This window comes from Cygnus atratus, chromosome 20 (genome assembly GCF_013377495.2).
Source record: "Cygnus atratus isolate AKBS03 ecotype Queensland, Australia chromosome 20, CAtr_DNAZoo_HiC_assembly, whole genome shotgun sequence".
In the NCBI taxonomy this organism is placed as follows: Eukaryota; Metazoa; Chordata; class Aves; order Anseriformes; family Anatidae; genus Cygnus; species Cygnus atratus.
The window spans coordinates 7,451,990-7,469,444 of record NC_066381.1 but is presented as its reverse complement, the minus strand read 5'-3'; the positions used below and the strand labels follow the sequence as shown (position 1 = coordinate 7,469,444).

At 39.5% G+C, this 17,455-nt stretch overlaps 1 protein-coding gene across 2 annotated transcripts in view; it reads right to left on the bottom strand.

Annotated features, from left to right (window-relative positions):
* Positions 1-4,311: 4,311 nt before the first annotated feature.
* Positions 4,312-17,455, bottom strand: part of GOSR1 (golgi SNAP receptor complex member 1) — a 32,311-nt gene continuing 19,167 nt past the window's right edge. For both annotated transcript variants that reach the window (XM_035561010.2, XM_035561011.2), the window contains exons 7-9: positions 16,666-16,695; positions 7,889-7,971; positions 4,312-6,597 (exon numbers count right to left, since the gene is read on the bottom strand). In XM_035561010.2, coding sequence (XP_035416903.1) covers positions 6,473-6,597; positions 7,889-7,971; positions 16,666-16,695 — 238 coding nt within the window. In that variant the 3' untranslated portion in view covers positions 4,312-6,472. The remainder of the gene's footprint in view (positions 6,598-7,888; positions 7,972-16,665; positions 16,696-17,455) is intronic.

Below are 17,455 nucleotides of genomic sequence, written 5' to 3'. Positions count from 1 at the left end.
CCCGACAGGCCTGTAACAGACTGACCCAGGCACACATACCAGTAACACCATCAGTTTCCACAATACAGCTGGCAGCTAAATGGGATTTGGGTTTGTAGCTGGCAGCAAGGAGCTACCAGGTTTTTCCATGTATTTTTAGAAAGACAAAAGATGAAGAATATTGTCCCCTCTCCCACAAACCTTGCACCAGACAGATGGGTATGGGCAAGGAAGATAAGAAAAGAAACAAAACATCTGAAGGCAATGGTCAACCTGATTGCAGCACTGAGGACAGAGCACACTGTGCTTGTGCACCGAGGTGGGTATCATCCGTGAGGCTTCAGACAGAGCTCCAGGTGTGGTTTTGATTGATAAGCTTCAAATAGCTTTGGGACAGCCTCTCTGGACTTCAAAGTAAGGATACATTTTTAAGAGATGAAAATTATGAGACCAAAAGCAAATTCATGTGTTTGAAATGTCGAGTTGAAGCCAAACACCCAGCAAGCAAGGGAGGAGGATCTGAAGGGCAGCAGAGTGGAAGAAGCATCACAAGATGCAAAGACCTGAAAGGAGTCAATCAGAGAAGACTTCTTAAAATCACACCACTGGCAGAGAATTCACAGGGCGTGAAAGTGGAAAGACAACAGGAAAATAATACACAATGAGGGAACTGCAAATGCTGCTTCAAAGGCAGAGGGACTGATCACAGCCAGAGCTTTCCACCTGCTATACTTGTAGTGCTGCCAGAAGCGGGTTAGCAAAGCCTCAGGGTCCTGTTAGGAACAAAGACCAAGGAGGGAGGCAGTGACAGGAAGACACAAAGGAGGAGATGAGCGCCAGCACACAGGTGTGGAAGTCTCAAACAGCTTGCAGAAGGGCGAGATGAAGGCTTCAGTGTTCAACGAGCACATTCCAGACACTGCAAGCAGTCTCTGTGCCTGAAGCCCCCTGTTCTGGATAAGGGAACATTTGGTAAACGTTGAGTTTTGAAGGTTTCAACAGAAAATCTCCAGTCCACACAGCAGCACATCTCCCACGTTCAGCCACACAGATAAAACAAAGCCACTCCCATCTCTCCTTATGAATTTCTCATGGCGTGCTCAGTTCCCTCTCAGCAGGAAATCTGCTCGGGGAATCGCACCAGGACCAAAGGGGCAGAACAGAGCTGATCCATAATGCACAAAGAGCCCGAGGTTGTCAGGAAGGACAACAGTTTGCAACACAAACAATGGTACTCTGGGAGGTGGATGGTTAAAAATATAAATCTTACGCTTGTGCCACTATGAATTATTGACTGTACGGGGAGTTGGAAAAAAGGATTCAGCTCCATTAATAATTTACTTTCTAATCCAAGCGAAGATGGAATTTTATGCACCACTTATTACCAGCGCCGCTGCTGGAGGAATGAACTGCGCTGCCCGCTGTCGGAAGGCAGAGCTGCCTCTCCGCTTGCAAAGCAGTTTCTGAAGTTAGCTCTCCAGCTTGGAACATCCAGCCTAAACCTTCCCTTGAGAAAGGATATGGTCATTCCTGAATATTTAGTATGCACATTAAGGACACACAAATTTCTCTCTAAAGCAGCATTACAGGCACAGCACAACAGTGCTGAGAGGAAGCTAATGACCAGCTCTTACGCAGATGGACAGGCATCAAACCACTACCCAGACTTTCTCATTTGAGAAAATAAATCTGAGTGACATTGCAAGATGCAGCAACCAGTTACAGAAACTGGAAATACCAACAAGTGGAGGAACCCTTTCCAGTTCTTTGGGCATGCCATGGCCTGGTTTGAACAGCCGGGGACGGAGGCTGTCCAGAGCACAGCCCTGCTGGGTAATTGCACACCGTGACAACTTCGTTGTGAGTTCTTACAACTGCTTGGTCTGTGTTCAAAGTACTGGCTTATTTTGGGGTTTGTGTTGTGATTAGAGAAGGGGGAAAAAAGGTACGAAAGCCCAGAGAAGTGTGTTAAAAACGGGGATGGGGAACACCCCAACAGCTTCACAACATCAGTTTTGGTGTGCATTTAGGAATTTATGTCCCATATTATGGGTATACAGAAACCTTCTTAAAGCTTACCTTTAAAGAAAACCATCCTTGTTTCCATCTGCCAAAGCACTACAAAACAAAGTCGTCTTATTACATTCAAACCCTGCGAACGTGGATGCCTGAAACAGAAGGTGAGAAGGGGGCTCCAAGAACACGCAGGAAGGATGAACAGGTCCCACCAAACTGAGCACCTGGGTCAGGAAATGCTCCTGCACATCTGGTATTTGGTACAAAAAGGAGAATAAACTCGTGTACATTCAGTGACAATCCCAAACTGGAGAGATGAGTTACCAAATCTTCTCTGCATCTTCACGGAAGGTTGAGTAGGCAAAGATCGTCACAGGGAAAGAACCAAGCACCTTGCTTAGAATTCTAATTTATTATTAAATTACATATCAAAGCTTTTTAAATATATACAGAGAATGCACAATAGGTGAAAAAAATAATTACAGATACAATAAAGTAAGTTTCAAGTAGCTATATGAAAAACAGAAAAAAATCAGAAAGTGTGATCAGAAACTAATTTACAAAAGTCTGCATTGGGACGTTTTGTGAGAAAGTTGTGTACGCTTTTTGTTATCTTGAGTGTTGATTTCAACTGCTTTCCTCACTCTGTAGCAGACACACCAACAACCACTTATATATTCAGAGCTGAAAGCATCACACTGGTTTCAAATATCCAATCAGCACATCAGATACGGGCACCATGAAGATTTCACCTGGAATATGGCTCAGTTTTGTCTCAGTATGTCTTTTGTCTTGCATTGTAGACTCCTTTTACATTGCTAAATAGGACCACTGCTCTGAAGGATTGCATAATCTAGTACTGTTATTAGGAGTTTAAGAATTATTTCGTCCTTCAAAAGTGGTATAGCTGTTACTTCTTCCTGTTTCAAATGAAAGTTTTGGGGAAAAAACCTAAGAAAAGATCATGCATTAAGTGATCTTGGGAAACAAGCTGCTAGGTTTAGGGAACTAAAACAATCCTGATTGAGTTTCACAACCAGAAGTGGCAGACCAGCCTCCACTCCCTGCATAGCAGTTTGGGGGGAGCTTCAGGAACACAGTTCCTCTGAGAGTGCAGACCTTGAGGACAAGCAGTTGACAAACTTATCTGAAACTTTCACATCACCTAAAAAAACCTCACACTTTCGCTCATTCATTTTCGATACCCAGTAAGGAACTGCCTCTTTCTTCTCACAGTGATCTTAAGGCCTTCCAAAAGAAATGACTTTAAAAGCTACAAGCAAAAAAGTCTAGTTGATTAGTGTGATGAATCCAGTACGAATTTATAGCACACCTTGATATCCAAAAGCTGACAAACTCAGAACTGATTTATAAAAATGTGCCTCCCCAAGGAAGGGCAAACTCACCCTAGGAGAAGCACCACCTTGCTTGGTCCCAGGTCCCTTCCAGGCTGGTGAAGCCCTGCCTCCACCTCCAGCCTTGCTTGCACACCCTCCAGGGAGGGGCAAGGATAAGCTTCAGCTGTGCTCTTGGTTGTAGCCACACAAAAGCTCACCACTTGAATGTGCAACACCTGGTGCTGCCCCCGTGCCCCCTCTGCTCAAGCAACTGGAGCATGAAGATCAGAGAAACATGATTTTTTTGCAAAAAAAAAAAAAAGCCTAAAAATATTTGTGTCCATTTGGGGGATGAAAAGGATCCCTTGTGTTCCAATGCTTACCCAAGGGGTTGGTGGACAGGTTTAAAGTTGGTGCTTGTGTACTGGCAAGAATAAAGAAGAAATTTAAAAAGGAGAGGGGAAGGAAACTGTGCCCTGCAGAAATGTTTATCCCATTTACTCACTTCATTTCTATGGCTTACTAACAATTTTCTCAGCACAATTCTGCTTGGATGAGTTTCAAAATTGCAACTTTGCCAGGAACTGCAGAAATGAGAATTCTTTAAGGACTTTTTCTTCCTTAGAGCAAGAGGAACTATACTGAAGAAAAAACTTAGAGAACATACCTAGCAACAGGAGACACACAAACCTGTATTTTGGAATTTGAGATTAAATGTACAGCCCTCTGTTTTCCTTTTAACAGTCCATTGTCCCACCTACAGGTTCATGTTATCAGAGACATTCAGGAGAATTATTCAGGAGAATTAGCAAGTCCTTCCCCTTTGGCTATATGCAAGCACATCACTTCAGAGAGCAATGCAAAATGCCCGCTCACATAGCTAGAGGAGAAGATAATGAAAGGGAGATTACAAGATTAATAAAATGTATTTTCCAATGCAAAACCAACATAAATAAAAGTCACAGAGGGGTTGTAAATACTGAAACCACTTCCAGTAAAGCTTTATCAGAGATAATTCAGCATATTTCTATTATTTTGTACTAAAATATATCAGTTCCTCCATAACATCTTCATGACATGAAAAATCAATCATGTTTACATATTTATTATAATCTACACATTTTCCATAGCAGCTTTATCACACGATAAGATTAAATATATGCACCAAATAATCAATTAAGTCCAGTAAAAAAGACTGGTTTTCAGACTAAGTAAATGAATTTATTTACGATACTGCAGATCTTATACTGCCAACTATATAGCGATCAAATCCTACAAATCCTAAACAGAAGGACAACTGCTGATCAGGGTCCTGTGGGGGTGGAATCAAAGAAAAAGCATTGGGGGAAATGAAGTTTGATCTCCCAACACACAGATTCATTAATAAAACTTCCTTTATCCATCAAGGTTTTCCATAAACCCCTTTAATGAACACTTTATTTCAAACCAGGAACATTCCCAGATCATCCAAATAAATCACCCTTTATTTAAAATACGAGCCCCACCGTTTTACATGTATTCATTTCAAATGCTTTTGAATCCCAAATGACAAGATGACTGATTAGAAGTCCTTGCAGACTTTATAGCACAAAGTTACTATTCTGCAAATAAGCCTTCAAATCCATACAAACATTTTAGGCGCAACACTATGGTTTTGCACACTAGACAGGCACAAGTCTCTATTCCCTCCAACAGGTACTTCACAGACACTATAAAAAGCAGTAAAAATACTGCGACTGTCCCGCTAGACTCCGTCCCAGAAGAGAACCCGGAGACTACCTGGCATTTGTGGGTAATGGCATACGTGAAACCAGTTAGAAGCACTGTAAATTCACTGCAAAAAGAGTTGATCAAGTTCTTAGAAAGAGATTTCAGTGCCTCAGTTTCTATTTAGTGGGTTACGATATGACAGATGGAAAAAGAGCCATTGAGAGAGCAGAAAAAATCCATAACTTGTGAATCTGCAATATCAAAGCCATTCCTGACATCGGTTTTGTTTATTGACACAAACGCAACAGGGTTCATGTTCCATGTCTGGACAAGAAAAAAAAAAACTTCCCCCCAGATAATGGTAAATGAAACTTGGTTCACTATTCATACATTCAGCTCTTTACTATGAGGAGGCATGTCCCAAACTTTTGCACTTAGATACATTTGCCTCAGCTATAACCATCATAATTTTAATTTCCAATTGACAGTTTAGATTATACCCTACTTACAGTGTAAAAATATTAATGCTATTAGAATAACTTTATGTAAATTACAATATAGGCTTTTCAATCATGTCTTTATAAAGACCTTTATAATGTCATCCAAAATCCAAGTATTCACACCCAAAAGTCTGCTTTCAGGTGAACTCACGTTTGGTCACGTTTCAGATGACTGAACACTATGGTAAACAGCTGCTAGGACACTGTGCTCCCTTTTTACAAAAGGGGACTTGTTAGTCCCTTTAAAGCCACAAAAAAAAAAAACTATAAATGTTCCTCAGAGGGTGGTTTATTCATATTCTGTGCAAAAAGTGAACTGAACAATCCTTTTTTTTCTTTGAGGAATTTGCGTGAAGCACAGTTTTCACAGCACAAATAATGCAGAAATAACTAGTATCTCAGCCATGAGTTAAAAAGAATTACAGAACATGTATTTAGTAGCAGAGCAACCTGATGGCTTAAAGCTGCAATATTCTTCTCATAGGGCAAAAGTGTTCAGTACTGTGCTTGGCCTAGCGGGGAAGCAGGCTTCCTGCAGCTTCCAGCCCAGGGATGCCTAATACTCTTTTTCCACCTACCAGCCAACAACAGACCTCCCCAGCGCCACTGAGCACAGCAGCTGTTCCACTGTTTTTGTTAAGAGTCCCATGTTTACTTACCTTGCGGTGAAACAGGGAATTAAAGAAAAAAAAAAGAAAAGACCATCTAATTTAACCAAAGGAAGATGTATGGCAGGGAAGGAGAAACACTGCAGCTTCAACCCAAAACCAGTGTCGCAGTCTACCATCCTAAACTTTAGACATCATGCTGATACTCCTAGCCACAAAGAGCAGGCTGTTCCAAGTCTGTCTCTTCCCCCACTCACTTTTCCTTGACTGGAGGGGAGGGATGGTGGTGATGAGTTTAGCAGAGTCCACGGGGGCACATCCATCAATGAAAAGCATAGAGCAGCAGTAGGATGGTACAGATGCCAATGACGCCACCCAAGATGAAAGAATCTCGTCGTTTCCGAAGGTTGATCCTCTGAATCAGGCTGTTCACTGCTGGAAACCGATCTTTAAGGAGGCTGAGTCAAGGTCATATCAAAAGCCAGCATTTTTATTAACAAGCCCCAAATTCTGCATGTGGAAGTGAGCAACACTGCAAGAAATGCAGAACTACTCCCAAGCTGGAGAAAGGAAATGCAATTAAAATCAAAAACTTACAGATAGTTAGCAGGATTTCAACTGTACTTCACTAATCAGACAATCAAAGAGAGGTGACAGAGCAGCTCAGAGTTCACATTTACACAGAGTTTAGTATTTGATCACCTAAATTACCAGTGCTTGATATAACCTCCAATGTGAGGCTGTTACTTTTAATAAGGCTTGAACGAGAATGAAAAAAATGGAGCAACTATATATAACATCTGTGATATTTAATGAAAGTTAAAAAAAATGAAACTTCACAGTTACTAGTGAAGGGAACAACCAAAGGCATTTGACTGAGAAAAGCATGCACGCTGCATGAATATGCACTGTTCCCTGTATAACACAAAAAACTCCTCCTCCTGTAAAATCATAATAATGCAAATCTATCTTTTAATGTACAAAATACAACAGCCAGCAAGATAATCAGTTTCAGAGTTTCATGTCTTTGGAACCAAGAATCCTTTAAGGCCAAAGCTTATTGAATTTTTTTTTTGTTCTTGCCAGTTGCTAAAAACTGTAATGAAATTTATGGCTCACCAAGATACATCTCTTCAGGATGTAATCTGTCTAATCAGATGACACTAATGCCGTTCCTTGGGCCCTTATGACAGAAAGGAAGGAGCAAGGGGGAGAAAGACAAACGTGCATGACTTGACAACCCGGCACATTCTTTTAGCCACAAACATGAAGTATGGAAAGAAACTGAGGAACCAAAATCTTAACATCTGCAAGACTGTCAGGTCATGAGTACTCGCCTGTAAACCATAACAAGCAGCAATCTATGCCAAGTTTTAGCTCTGGACGATCTTGAAAGCAAAAAAAGCAAGATATTACACTTTTAAGAAGATGTATAGCAGGGAAGGCCATTAAATGCTGCTGCAGATCTCTATGTGAAAATTAAAGATACCGATCTATATACAGTGTTCAAAGTTAAGCAAAACCAACTTGTTCACCACATTCATCATTAAGATACTTCACTTAGATTAAGAAAGTGACACTGGGGAAAAAAGCCTATTTGTCACTGGTGACAAGACCACTGTGGGCGATACAGCCATTAGCATTGCAAAGCATTTTGATCCCTAAATGATGTGCTGAAAAAAATGTTACTGTACCTCTTCTTATGCTCCTGCAGTACAGTATTTTTAAGAAAGGATACTAGCCAAGGTATTCATCTTGCTTTGTAATGACTTCAACATCCCTCTCTGCGAAGTCATATTTTCTTTAGTTGCCATGGCGATGCTGGAGAAAGAAAAGAGTGGATCAAGTCACTGGTGCTAAGAATAATCTCCAGCTACAACAGGAAAGCGAGCAGGGAGCACTTCTTTAGCGAACAATGAATGAGGTGAAGCAATATGAATGAAACAACATTTTTTTCCATTAATCTCTATCTTTTACACTTAAATGATTTCTCTTTGTACATAAGCCATTAACAATTGAAAACACCGATTTCTTGAAAGAGGCGGGCTTTTGGGACATCTCCTCCCCAGCCCCCAACAAAAGGGATGTTCCATTACAAGCACACCTAACAGTAGTCTTCCAGCCTAAGGTTTAAAGTTCAGAATTTTGTTTAATCAGAAAAGCACCAGGCTTACTTTCACTCTAGAGGGCATATTAAAATTCTTTTCTGCCATCAAGATAAAATTACTATAGAAGTATTAGGCAAATAAGAGCTGCTTCACTATTAAAAATCAATTTACAAAGGGAATGTGCTGGTCGAGAGGAGATGGAAGGGCAGTTTGAGAACACAGCTCATGGAGCTTTACACAAAAGGCTTCTGAACACAGTCAGCGGGTCTTTGAAGACCTTTAAACACAATGAAGTGTTGGGGTTTACTTTGTTTGACTCAGGATTAATCCTGTCCTCTCTCCAGGTAAGAAGGCAAAGCCTGGATTCTCCTGTATTCATGTCCCAGCAAGCCCAACTTCACTGTTTTCCACAAACTGGAGTTAACAAAGCTGGTATATAATGAAATCATATCAAATGATACTTCTATCATAGCACAGATAAAACACGTTTTTGAACTTTGGTCCTAATTAAGAATGTCATACATGGAAATACCATTTTTCATACTCTGCTTCTTTAATAATACAGGGTCCAGCTGTACGTACTTTATCCAAATATAAGAACACAACACAGGTGAATAAAGTTTCCCATTTCAAACTGTGCTTTATTTTATTTAAATAAGATATTTAAATGAACATTTTAAACAAATAGTCAGCTTTTTTTTTTTTTTTTTTTTTTTAAAGTTTCTCTTCAACCCATAAAACCAACAGCTATGCAATGAAAATCAGAAGGGTATGTTATTACTATATAGCCCCAGGTAGTATTTCATGTAGCTACTCTGAATGCAGTAGCTTTGCCTTGACAAACACCCTCATTCACATATAGAGAAACAATATATAAGAGTTTAGGCTCTGGACACGCAGTGCTTAAGAAGGAACAGCAGGAGAAATACTGCTCTCCTCGGCTGGCAGCATTTCAGAAAGACACAAAGGAGGGCATAAATACAACATTGCTGGACAAAAACTCGGAAAATGACACCTATATTGCTACTGACTATACTTACATGAATAACAATGATTAAAAGAAGTGCTAGGAGAAGTTTCTAAGCCTTAAATATGGAGGGAAAGGGTTCTGGGAGAACAAAAGTTAAGTGGAACAACAACACCACCACAGAGAGAACCATGAGAAAAGGGAACTAAAGCTGTCATCTCCCAGGAAAATGAATCGATAGGAGAACACATCTTTTACCAAATTAGATATCCGAACCTTCAAGAGCATTTTATGCTTGCTCACGCTCGGTGTCTGTACCCAAGCATGGTACAAAAATCACAGCTAGCGATATTAACTGCTGAACTGTCTGAATGCACTTGCTCCACACATCTGACTCCCAATCACCATTTTGTACCAAATTCACGTGGGTTTCAAGGCTTTGGACTTATCTTTTCCTAACAGTTGTAGTGCTGAAACACCATTTGTTTGGATACTAACATACTGTGGCTGACGTGGCATTTCGGTACCAGGAGGTAACAAAGCACCCTTCCACATCTTGGTGCATCTTCCCAGGTACATCTGGTAGAAAGAGGCACGCACACAGACTATTTCTGCACTTATTTAACATAGTATTGGCATTTCTCACATTTTTGTAACAAAGACCACTTGATGTATTTCATTGCAGGTTTCTCTCTGAACATAACATCTGAAACGAGCAGCTCTGGACCACCTGACGTAGCACTGGCTTCTCCACTAGGACGCTACAGCCAACAATGTAAAAATAGCTGGCAAAACCCAGCAGAGCCAAGCTAACAATTGTCCCTTCAAACCTGTAGCAAAAAGTCAGCATCACAATTCACAGACATCTTAAGAAAAGAGCCCAGATCAATGATCCCTAAAGGATTTCTGGAGCTGTAAGTTCGTTTGGGCTCCCTTCCATTCAGTCTGCCTGCTCCATCACAAGTAGCCCCTGACATACTACTGTCAGCCTTCATATCGCGTGCCAGACAAACATAAAAAGACTCTCCCCAAAAGTCTGTATCGTGAGGCCTTGTGAACAGAGTAATGTGCATTGACGAGGCAGATCGATCTATTATTTTAAGGTTACATTAGCATTCAGGTGAACTTGAACCCTCAGGAGGATCTGGGAGTTTATCATTCATAAAGAGAATAAACAGTTTAGAAACATGCAGGCAAAAAATTAACATTTCGAATCAGCAGCTCTATGAGAACAGATTTAACATTTTAAGTGTGAAGTTTTAGATTCATTAAAAACAAACAACACAATGGAAGTTTCTGTGCATAACTGAGAAAAACCCACAGCATTTTGTATTTTTGCATTTTTTTTCCTTTATACTTTCAAAGTACCAATTCAGCAGAAAGCAAAAATGAAACTCGGGGCTAACCGGAAGCAACAGGGCTTGCAGCTGCCTCCTTGGTGTTCAGACAGAGCTTGCCACAATCAGCTAACCAAAACCCTTCATTTTCACAAAAAGAACCAAAGAAAGCCTGCAAAGCTTCTCCTCTTAGACCGCGTAAGTAGTTGCACACAGCAAGTTGTGTGTGCTTGGTGTTGGGGATATACCAACTCACCTGACCCATGAACGCAACTGATTTGATTACACAGGAGACCTTTTTAGGACAAAATTTGTCCTTTTTAGGACAAAATTACAAGAAGAGAAAGTGAAAATTAGGTAACAGGAGGAATAAAAAACAGCATTGCTCACTGCCTCTACCAACAGTGCATGAGAGTACAAAGAACAGCAAGTAAGAGAAGGTGCCAACAGAAATTCTCAACAAAGAATAACAGCTGTAGATCAATACAGAAAAGCAGTCACGATCTAGGGCCGAAAAAAGGGGCTACAAAATTAGAACAGTAAGTATATCAAATTGTATCCTATGTGAGAAGATACAGCATTTGACAGATTACATATTTACAACTCAGCATATGGGTCTTTTAGTTTCCTAAAGTAAAAAACAAACTCACAAAAACCCTGAATTTGCTATTGAGAAAAGCACTCAGTGAATTTGGAATTACTAGGCACTGAACTGGAAAAAAAGACTTCGTAGCTGTACACAGGACAGCTTGCTCAGTAACCTACAGCTTCTTATCTTATGCCTCCACACCGGCTTGATACTTGTCCAAATGAAATTTTAATACATCATCTCTCAATGCACTCCTGAATTAAGCCACGTGTTTTCTTAAGATGCATCCAAAGACTCATTAAGGCATCCATTAATTTACAGAAGTGAAAATACGAGGATATATCTGCCAGGATATAAAGTGTTCCTGAGACACCTCCAGCATGCCTTTGGAAATGGTTCTTACAGATTATGATGGAATACAGGGTTCAAGCTTTAGTATCTGATGAGCAAAACTGTCCATTTCTTATAAAAAGGCACAATATAACTGTTTAAGTTTATGGATGACAAGATTGGAACCTTTTTTTCCACCCCTCAGGATTTTGAAAATGTTAGCACAATGCGGTAGGTCTTATTGATGTGCTTTGAAGAAAAATAAAGGTAATGGTTGCCATTTTAAAGTTTTACTGTCATATGGTCATTGTGATGTCCACAAACAAGAATTTTACTGGATACCAGCTATTCAGAAATCAAAATTCAAGTAGAAAGCACTGTTCTTCATGTATAACTTGGTTACTCAGAACATTAGCTGGTTTACCTACTAAGCCTTTATAATTGTGAACCTGAGGCTATTAAATTTAAGCACAATCAAGAGGAAAACACATGGCTCATTGGAGCTAGTCCCCTGACTGGTCTCGTACAGTCTTGAGTATTGAGGCTTCCTCATATCCTTCATTAAACAGTTTCGCTTCCCTTCCCATCCCTAACACACGCTCATTAACTCACTGTTACCATTTGTTTACTGACAATTTTTTTTTATATAAAAAAATGAATCATCTTCTCTACTCAGTATTGGTCCCTTTTAGTAGCTTGACACAGTAACAAGAGTTACTCCCAGAACAATTTTCTTTTTAAAAAAAAAAACAATTTGAAACTTCTACCTAACATTTACAACAACAGATTATATCCTTCTTACTGGAATCTATTATCTATTTCCTACCTGTGGAAGATCCAACTATGCTAAATTATTCAGCAGTACAACACAAAGAAATAAGGTTTAAAGGCACAGTTTTTTTCAACATAATGATGATCCCTTATCGGGGCATTCCTGGAAAGTGATAATGGATTCTGATCCTCCAGTTTTTCCAAGCTCCTCAGTCCACAGGAAAGGTTTGGTTCCTTATTTCTTCTTAACTGATGATTACCAATCACAATACATTTCTGCTAGTCCATGTTACAAGAATGGAAACGTTGCAGAAAATTAAAAACTCCAATTGTAACCCAACTACTTAAAACATATCCCAGTGCCCTGTACTCACGACAGCACTTCCAACGTTAACCTCCATTTACAAATGCAATATGGAAGATAAAGAAAATCATTTTTTATTGTACATCTCGAGCTTTCTGTTTTAGTTTATCCTGCTGATTTAATTTATATCTAAGTGTGTAAACAAACAACTTTTTTCCACTAGTTCACTGCTGTGAACAGTGTGACGAGGCAGACCTGCAGCTTACCTACATGCTCAAGAGCATTTGTAATGCATAGACAGGTCTCAAACAAGAAAAAAAAAATCCAAATTTCCCTTCTTCACATATTTCGGTTTCTCTCCTGTGATCCAAAACCAGCCTGTGTATAAATTCAGACCATCTGCATCAGCGTCAGGTGATTCCAAGATGACCCCGACTTAACAATTCACTTGGAAATAGCATGAACTATTCTCAGTGCGGCACTGGATTGAACTACCAGAGATGGGCGTAAACCAAGTTCCTAAAACTAGATGGTATTCTGCCCTCTAAATTTAATACTAAAGTGCTGCTCAAATACAGCATTAATGACTGCTGCCATGCTGGAGGAATCTCTTCTGGGTAAGCCTGGGGGTCACAACCACAAAGAGCCATCCATCTCTCCCGTGAAATTGCAAGAGGTATCTCAAATTTCTGCGCTAGTAGCCATCTTTCCCCAAAATTTCACTTACATTTCTAGTTTGTCCTTGAATGTTCAGTAGCGCTGTAGGTATGTAAGCAACCAAATTTGTCTTCAAAAAGAGTCTGCAGTTTTCACTGGCATGAAAAAGTACACAGTAATAAACATTTCCAGCCATTATCGAATTCAAACCAGTCCAACATGCAAGCTACGCTTTTAAAGCTGCTTGACTTGGAAGCCAAATGTTTTTACCTAGACAAATGTTTAAGCTGTTGGGTATTTTTACCCCACACAGCAGCCATATATACACAGCATGTTATCAAGCAAAATGTACCAAAAGTCAACTCCTTGTTTCATCTGTTGAGACAGCTCAGTCAAATATATATTGCTTCAGAACTAAAACAAAACTCTAAAGGAACAAGACGTGTTTTTAAAAATCAAATAATTTATGTATTACGGGAACTTCTGCTTCATTTTGTACTCCATGAATCATACTTGCTCATTTAAATTCATGACAACATCTGTGACTAAGGGAATGGATTCTGTGACTATGCATAGAAATGCAAGCTCTACTTTTAAATTGATAACAATTCTGACTATATCACTTATTCTTTGTGTATACGTCTATATATATAAATATATATCCACACACACACGTAATCTTTCAAATTACTTCAAAGCTTAATGCGTCTTTTGATGAAAGCTAAAATGAAAACTAAAGGAACATTCCTCCAGAAAAGCATGTGATTTTGCCCAGACTCTGGAACGCTCTTCTGAAAAGAGCTAAGACTCAAAAACTAATTCATACCTTCCCATTCTGCAAAGGCAGGATTTAATGCAATTGAATTTTTCCCTTTTATTAGAAACTAATTATTACCCAAAGGAATACCCTAGTATACTTGAAGATTTTTTCTTTATTTAATCTATGGGTTTGGTCCAGCTTGTAAGTGGAAGCGTAGTAGTCCAATCTGTTAATATATAAACCTGACAAATCGGCCTCAATCAGGTTGATTATTATAAAACCAAAAGAACCGACCACACTACACAGGCAAAACTATAACAAATTTTCAAAGCCAACCAACCTAAAAATACAAGTTGTTGGAAAACAAGAAATAAATCATTTGCTATTTTGAGAAAGTGATAATGTTTGAAAATGAAAACCTGAGAACACCAAACAAAATTAAGCAAAATCTATGCTTATATTTAAATATGCCCAAGACAAGTGAACACTGTTCCAAAAGAACTACAGTACAAACTATCACATCCCACTCCTTTCTGGAAAGAAATATGCTGCAGTAAGAACCCGTGTCACATAATTCATTTAAAAATTGATTTTAATTTTAGCACTAACAAAACATCTGAATGACAGCTCTACTCATCACTTAATAATTTCAGCTGAGGTACCCCGAAGTTCTCTTGCAAGTATGTTTGGTCCCATGGAGGAGCCGTACACAGGAAAGTCAGGCTCTGCACTTCTTCAGTTCTGTTCTGTGCAGAAAGGCAGAGCAGGAGTTTCACGGGTAGGGTTCTCTGTGGAGTCACTGCCAACGGGGTCACCAGCATGCAGCTTACCAGCAAAAGCCACTGCACTCACTGAAAAATGCTTTCCAGTGTTTAGAGTGCTGCTTAACAACAACAACTAAAAAAATGCAAAGTGATCTCATAACTTCCTGAATTACACCCAAATAATATGAGTAATGAACTATAGCAGATGCAGCTCTTGAAGACAAGACAGCATTAGTCGCCAGAACAAGCTAATGATGTCTCACTTTACTCAAGAAATTCAAACAGCTTCCCCTCCACAATCTCATCGTTTCGCTGGTTTACAATAGATAAAGCAATTGATAATCAGACATTGAATAAATTTCTATCCAGTGAACTCACTTAAAATGCAGCAGGGTTTGCCATCAATTAACATCACAGCTGAGTACTTGCAATTATTGAGGATGGAAAGGAAAATTTAAAAAAAATCACCCTGGCTTCAACAGAGACGGAATTTAATTAAGATGATATAAAATGAAATTACATCTCCTGTGCGACATAGTTACCAAACAAACTCTTCTTCTATAAAAATAAGCGTAGAACATTTTGGGCAATTGCCACAAGAAGTTCACTTACTACAGATAACACACGGGGCAAGGAGTGCTGAAATCCAGCCTCCTAAAACCAAAGTTCATCTACTAGCAGGAGGAACGCTTTCTGCAAATGGCAGCAAGGAGCTCCCAGCTGAGCTTCTCAGGGGACAGGTCATCAGGAGGCTAGGCAAAGAGCTCAAATGATACACGTACAAGTCATTTTGCAGGACAGTAAGCTCAGAAAGTCATCACAGGCCTTTTAATGCCTTTGTTACTGGAGTGGCAGCAAGCAAGAGATTCAATAAATAGTGAGTGTTTTTACAAGATGGAAAAGTAGGGCTACAAGCACGGCAGTAAAGGAGAGGATCTTTAATCAGGAAAAGACTGGAACCCAAAGTAAAACAGACTCACAGTAACTGGGCTAAGTTTGGCAAATATGAGGCTGTGGAGACATCACATCCACATTTTCAGACATTATTGCGCTGACCACTTCTGGTTCATCATAGCACATTAATGTAGTGGTTTAACACATTCTTCCACCATGTTAATTATACTGAGCCCACTGGATGTACTTAAGCTAGCCAGACCTTAATGGACACAGAGCCTTGCTGCACCTCTAATTACTCATCTTCATCACTTATGCCAGTACATGCATTATCTGAAACCATATCTTGCTTTCTTTCTTCCTTTTTTTTTTTAAAGCAATAATCTAAAACTTAAAACCATTAAGTCGGCACTCTGAATTATTGGTTTTCAAAATCCCAGAGTTCAATGGAAGACCAGGAAGGGCACAGATGATAAAAGTAATTTATAATGCTATGGTTCTAAAATTTCTAAATCAGTTAGAGAAGGCAGCACTCAAGCATTCAAACAATGCAAAAAAAAAAAACAAAAGATAAGTAACTATACAACAGTAATAATCATTCAAGTCCATAAGGTAAAAGCTCTTACCAATATCAGCTGCATATTAGGAAGCTGAACATGTCAAAGGATTACAGAAAATCATGCTGCAGAAGAGTGTCACTATGAGAAGAAACAGCTCCACTACTGGAATAGACCTTGATATTGATAGCTCAACCTGAGATTCCCTTTGCTCAGTCACTCGCATTGTTTTTAAAGAAGCTATTCACTTTCGAACATGAACCTAAATTTTCTAAATTAGGATGAATAAAATATTTAGGCAACATGGTTATGTCAATACTGAATAGCAGAAATAAAAACCCATTTCATTGTAATACTGTGTATCAGTTATAAACAATACGGTTATTGTATAAATAAAATGACTGATATCTTTGGACACGGTTCAGTGTAAACACTGATTGTATAGAAAATAATGAAAATTAGTGAATTCATTCCTACCTTATTGTTTCTTCTATCAGCCGATCTGAGCTGAAAGCCAAAAATAAAAAAACAAAAGTTAAAAAAAGGAACGAGCACAAAAGTATTTTTGATCATTACATCAATGATCTCCATGATACAATCCTTAACAAATTTGCCCTTGGAGTATTTCAGGACTCTGTCACTTTTCCCTACAACATAGATGTGGTGGATATATGCAATGAGAGTCTCTGGAGAAGATGCACAGTGTCCCCTACCGCAGCACCAACTGTATGCAAGAGCAGATGCTCAGGAGAACACAAACTACCCTGCAGACAGAAAGGTGGAATGAGCTCCTTAATTCGTGGCTGAATAATGTTAACTGAGCCCAACATGTTCAAGATGCCCAGGACAGTTTGGAAAGGAGTATTAGAGAAGGAAGCACCTCCTATTTTTGGTCTCTAATCCCAGTCGTTCCTTCCCACCCCCTCAAAAGTAGTAGTTACAAATAAAAGCTGAAGCTTGGTTCCAGGTAATACCATCTCAAAACACCGCCTCAGAGCTAGTTTACCAAGTATCATTTCAGGGTGGTTAGCAAGACAAGCTTTTTCTATAGTAATACCAGCTGGATGAGAACTAAGTGATGCTTATGGGAAACAGAATCCACGTCATGTGTCAGAGAAAGACCTCGCTAACACGTGCCCCTTCCCACTGCTGCCACACACCGATGGTCTGTGCAGCACCGCTGGGAAAAAGAGCTGAAAATACAGCACTGCAGAGACCCCTTCATTAGAAAAAGGCGTGCAAGATTAAGATGATGAACAGGATCCCC